This window comes from Grus americana, chromosome 26, assembly GCF_028858705.1.
Source record: "Grus americana isolate bGruAme1 chromosome 26, bGruAme1.mat, whole genome shotgun sequence".
Lineage (NCBI taxonomy): Eukaryota > Metazoa > Chordata > Aves > Gruiformes > Gruidae > Grus > Grus americana.
Genome location: NC_072877.1, coordinates 4595457 through 4601456, shown reverse-complemented (window position 1 = coordinate 4601456; position 6000 = coordinate 4595457). Strand labels below are relative to the sequence as shown.

The following is a 6000-nucleotide window of genomic DNA, read 5'->3' as shown; positions in this document are numbered from 1 at the left end:
CTGGGACTCTGCTCCGGTAGCATCCGCCACGGGGATGGTAAAAGCGTCCCGGCTGCTGAAGTATTGCTGGTGATCGATTCGTACCTCCTTGTCTTAAGTGGTTGAAATTAAGGGCCCTGCTTGGATTAGGAAAACTGGCTGGGCCCTTTGGAAGGCGGCGTTGGCTTGGTTTGAAATAGCTTGGCTCTTGTCATGGCTCTTGTTAACTTCTGTTAGGGTTTCACTCGGCGTTGAAGTCTTACTGCTTGTGCGTAATTTCCTCCTTGAAATCTGCTTATTATAGATGAGGCAGATCCCCCCCCCCGGCTCCTGCTGAGCCAGAGCAGCTGATGGCACCAGCTCATCCCTGGCGTTGCGGTGACTTGCAGGGGCCTCGGGACACGGCGGTTAAACCCCAGGCTGAGCCTGGGGCTGACTTGAGGGAACTCCCTGGAGTGGGAAACCTGTCAAAAAGCCGCTCTCCTGCGCTCTGCTCTCTGAACAGCAGCTGATGTTTCCTTGGCAAGCAGTTTACTGGGTCTCCTTGCAGACTGGGGTCCTGGAAGACTTTTCTTTTTGAGCCACAAAAGGTCCCCACCCTTTTGGGCAGCACAAGCAGGGCATAGAGCTGGACTGTGGAAGAGAAAAAAAACCTCTGAATGCACAACATAAACAAGAGCTATCATCACTGAACTTCTGGTTTCTTTTCGACAAGGTAAATGGGAGAAGAAAATGAGCACTTTGAAAAGGAGAAGCAGTTGGTTTTGGAGCATCGTTTGTGACAAGGCAAATGCTCTGGAGAAATTTCAGATTGATTCTGTGTAAAGACGGGAGACAAATTGCTCTCTGAAGGACAGTCACCTTCCACGCACTAACGTCAGCAGCTACGTTACAGCCAGCATGTTTCTGCAGGAGAAAATACTGACTAACCCTATTTTCAACTACTGAAATACAGTATCTTCAGAAAGATACCCTTCCACGGCCAAATAAATGCTTTGGGCTCTAAGTCTACCATCACCTCTCTGCAGACAAGTAACCAAATCCCCGTCTTTTGGGGATGGGATCCTTGCAATGGGATCCGGGTTTGGTGGGAGCCTCACCGGCTGCAGGCAAGGTCTGGGAACCCAGTGTGCATTGGGGAGGAGGTGGCTCCTAATTCTCATGATGCAAGCGGGAAAAAAGTCAGCAGCGGTGAAATTATGCTTGGTAGTTGTCAGCAAACACGGGTACCGGATGAGCATCTCCTGGCGTGCTGCTGGGAGATGGTGCAGTTACCAGCTCGCCGTATAAAACCTTGTATGAGCAAAGTGATTGAGAGGTGGGCTAGCTAAAGAGGAAGGATGGTCCTGTGGGACTGGGCCTTGGTTATTCCAGCTTAATTTTGAATTTGTTACATGAGCATGGGAAAGAACTGCCTGTGGAAGGAGAGGAATGCCAAGGCTCTTTCTGTACTGCAGTTTCCCTATACCACAGTGGAAAGAGCCCGGTTTGCTGGCACAGGCTGAGACCACAAGCCCTCTGTAGAGCTCAAGAGGGCCCTGACACCCCTGCAAGAGACTCATTTCTGAAGCAAACCCAGAGACAGAGGGTCCCAAAGATACAGCACCAGCACTGAGCCCTGTTCCCGGGGAGGCTGCACTGTGAAAGCCTCGCTGAAGCCAGTCACTGTTGAGGCCGAAGGCTTTACAGCTCATGCCACGCGGTCCTTCCCAGAGAGGACTGAAAGTGCAGGGCAGGGGAAAAAAAATGCAGTTAAATATCGATAGCATGTATAGTAAAGGGAGCTGCCTAGAAATAGTGACAAGCTTTTTCTGAGAGGTACAAAGAAACGATCATGTGAGAAGTCTGCTATGATAATTATATGAACCGTGCCTGTAAATTATACTAATAAATCCACTGAGGTCCCTAGCTTGTTCCTAAAACTATGGGAGCAAGTTGGCGTTTAATCAAATGTCAAAGCAAGCTCTGGCTGGGAGTAGTAAAAGGTGTGGGAAGATGCAGCAGATGCTGTGTTCGGTGCGTTCAGGGTACGGGATCAGACCAGACAGAGGTCTCTGCTCAGAGGGACACCCGTGGGAATCCGTCCCTGTAGATGCACTGTGCTCTGTCACGTTGTTCTGGTTAAGCTAGTATTGTGGTGTACGAGCACGTTAATGCCTTTTAAGGGATTTTACCTTTAAGCAAGGACTGTGGAAAGGAAGCAAAGAAATGTCTACTTGCCCTACTTCAGGTCTCACCACAATTTTCCGATGCACGTGCCTGGCACCGTAGGGGTTAAGAGAGCAGAGCACTGAAATTTCAGTGCATAAACTCCCTCGCAATGGATGAGGCGTTGTACACAGCTTTCCTTGTTATGCTTGACAGATGTACAACAATAGACAATGAGTCAAAGTGGGGAGCCAGAAAAGAGCTCAGGAAAAAGCTGCTGAGAATTACTGGCGTGGCTAGGAGAGCGAAGCCCTCCTGTAACAGAGCATTGTTCTCCTGGATATAAATCTCAGCTGAAATATGAACACCAGGCTTCCGAGGACTTCCCAAAGCTGGAATGTGCATCATCAATAACCAAACCCAACGTGCCCTGCACAGAATCCTATTTATCACCTTTATGCTGAGGCATGAAAACCCCACCCTGCAAGGCTGGGATGACAGACTGACTTCCAACTGGTGGTAAAATTGGGGTCAAGCAACAGGAAGGGCTGGAGGAGGAGGTAGTGTGCTTTTCTTGATAGAAGCAATGACCGGGGCATGTGCCTGCAGCTTTCCTGCAGCTCACAAAGGCCCCAACGAGCACATCCTACACAAAGCTGGTGTAGCAATGCTGTGAGTCAGGGCTCGGTTAAGTTCACCACATAGTGAGTGTTTTGGGGCAGGATTGTCTCGTGTCTGAAGGCACAAGGCAGCATCACCTCTAAACCTTTGACGGTGGCTCTGCCCTTTATCTTGGGTGTAAGCAGGAGCTGTGCTTAACTCCATTTCTGCTAAGCGTTTCCTTCCTGTCCCGCGTGGAGCCAGTGCCAAATCTTGTTGTGAACGCGTCTTTTGCACGCCCTTTGACGTGTCTATATATCACGCAAGGTCCCCAGGCCAGGGGCATTTCTGTGCTTAGCTAGGACGGTGGAACCATGCCTTGTTTACTTGGATAGCGGTGTCCGTTGAGATAAGGATGGCAGAGGTAAGTACACAGGGCGTTACCCCAACACAAAACACACCCTCCTCGCTTTAGCCGAGGAGGAATTCTCATTTTGTCCCCGTAAAGTTCCTGCAACCTGGAACATATGACTGGAGATGACTGAATAACAAGCCAACTGAAAACGGACGCTATCTTTGCTCCTTCCATCACGCAGTAAGAAGCGATGCATCGTGCTTGTTCTCCCAGATGGCTGGTGAAAGTTTTCAGCAGATAAGCCTCACTCTGTAGCTGTTTACAGCCGGCAGCACAGTGACTGTTCCCAGGTGGCAGTCTGGAATTCGTAGTGTGCTGGCAAGTTAAAAGCTATTGTTTCTCTCCTTGACGGAACGGCTGTGCAAGTCCCAGCACAGCATGGGCTATGGATTGGCTTGTTCTGTTTATGACTGTAAAGTTTTGCATTGTTTCTGCTGACCTCTGTGCTTGAAATAATACTTTTTCACTCTTGTGAGACTGGTGCTTGCCTTCTCAGAAAATCTGCAGGATTGAGAAGGCTGTACGATGACAGAACCGAAACCCAGTTTCATTTTTTCCACCCTGTTTTTCTTCAGTGGCCCTTCTGTTCCAGTCACTGATGAAATAGTAAGTCTGATAACAGATATAGAGCAGGAGCAGACAGATTGGTCCAACTGAGAACTTGAGTCACATCCAAAATCCCTGTATTTCCCAAGCCACATTCTGATCACTGAGGCTCCTCATTCTCTGTGATTACATCTTCTCTCTTGTCTATAGTCATCCTGTCTTACCTGGGGCTTCTCCTAAGTACCCTTGTACGGCTCTTCTGGCTCCTGCTGCGTGTGTTTGGTGTAGGTTGAGATACTTCTGGAAAGGAGAAGGGCATTTACTTATCCAGGCAGGTACACAAATGCCCTTCCGCATCCGAACAAGGTCCTTGCTCCTTCAGGCAGAATAGCTTAGCTCTGGCTGGGAACCAGAGGTCCTGCTCTTTGATGAGCATCTCATAATACCTGAACTGTTTCCTCAAAGTGAAAGGGACGTAATGGCAGGATACTTGTATCACTTTTGTGCAAATATCAGATTACAGTCTAGAAACCAAATTGTCTGCAATTACATGACTGAATTAAAGGGAAGACAGAGCGCAGCACATAAAATATGAACGAGGTTCATTGTTTGCCTGCAGATATTAAAATTTCTCCAGTTCAGTCTCAGAAAAGCACTGTTGTGTCTTCCAGAGCGGTACAAAATTTGATCTGCTCCTGCTTTCAGCTTTGGGATGGAGTCCAGAATTAATTCCCTGCAGATCACCTTACTTTATGAGTAGGAGGAGCTCCTCCTGCAGTACCTGTGCTGAGAAAAAAACAGGTGGGAATGCTGCTGGAGCTGTACACCAGGACTGAGAGTGATCCTGGAGCTCGGAGATGCTTCTCCCAGCCTGGCAGGGTGCTGGCTGTCCGGGAGCAGATGCTGCTAGGGGAATGGGAAGCATGCGTGTGGTAAACTGCGCTAAAGCAGAATGCCCCAAACTCCTCTGGTTTATATTTGACCCTCCAAAATGCAATTTTCCCTATTTAAGGCATGTAGCAGGAGGAATTCTTTAACAGCAGGAAAGCATATGAGCAGTCAAACATGGTTTGCCCTGATTTACACCGCAGCTTTTGACTCGGATCCCTCGTGCAGCTGGGCCGCTGATGCTCACACCTCTGGCCAGCACCCCTGAGTCTCACCAGTCCCGCTGGAGAGATTCGTTTACGGATTTAAGCAGAGAGACTGGGAGCTGGGTTTGTAACTCTGATTAGTTTGGGGCATCATCTTGCAGGACCGTACCTGGGCATCAGGAAGCCACCCTGAAGCTGATGCCAGCCTTGCTGCGCAGAGGCTGATTCCTATTTTGGAAGCCACTCCTGTGGGAGTTGGTGGAGGTCTGGAGGGTGAAGGCATCCCGCTTCCCCCCGCTCCCCGTCCCATGGGAAGCTGCAGCGGAGACTTTTTGTGGCTCCGTCTCCCTTCAGGGTCCGGGCGGCCCCTTCCTCCCCAAAGGCACCGGGCTCTGGCTCCGGGCGGGACCCGCTCCCCCGCTGCCGGGAGGGTGCCGCGGCCCCCGGGGAGGGTGGCTCAGGACCCTCCGCCCAGCACCTGCTACCTGCGGTACCCGGGACCGTCCCCGTCCCGCCGGGCTGCGGGAAACGAGGTTTTTTCACCCCAAACCGGCCCGCGCGCGCCGCGGGGTGGCGCGTTTGTCTCGGAAACGCACATGGCGCGGGGACCACCCCGTCCCGCCCCACGCGTGTCCCGGGCGTCGCGGTGCTGAGCTGTGGGTGCTGGTGGTGCAGCTGTGCCCCGCCTGGGAGGCGAGGGGTGCTTCCACGGGGAGCTGCGAGGCGTCCTCCTCCTGCTCTGGGACCTCGGAAGTCCTGCTCTCCTCAGCTTGGGGCCTTTTTAATTCCTTCGTTATTATTTATTTGTAATTGCGGCTCTTGAGAGAGTCTCGGCGAGATGAATTTGTCCCGGAATACTGCATTTTTTTTAAAAAGAATAAGTCAAAATGCTAGAAGCAGCTCTTTGCATGTCCTCTGCCCGGATAATAACGTGTAAAATGATTTATGCTGAGAACATCATGATGCTGGTGAGAAATTGCTTCTGAATTTTGCACATCTCCTGTTTTGCAGTATCAGGTGCAGCAGTCAAAAGTTTCCATTCCGGTCCAATTAGGATGGTGCTTCTTTATGGCATAACCAATCTGGACATACAAGCTGCTTCTTTATTCATTTCACTAATTGCTTGCGGCTGTTAAAGCTTTTCCTACTTAAAAAAAAAAAAAAAAGGTAAAAGTCAATCCCCAGAAAATTCAGAAATTGATAACAGTGTGCTGGAAG

At 50.2% G+C, this 6000-nt stretch overlaps 1 protein-coding gene across 1 annotated transcript in view; it reads left to right on the top strand.

The window, feature by feature from the left end:
• The first annotated feature begins 3100 nt into the window (after window positions 1–3100).
• The window catches only part of ZMAT4 (zinc finger matrin-type 4), a 180433-nt gene continuing 177533 nt past the window's right edge, over window positions 3101–6000 (top strand). The window contains exon 1 of the mRNA XM_054804757.1: window positions 3101–3151. Coding sequence (XP_054660732.1) covers window positions 3143–3151 — 9 coding nt within the window. The 5' untranslated portion in view covers window positions 3101–3142. The remainder of the gene's footprint in view (window positions 3152–6000) is intronic.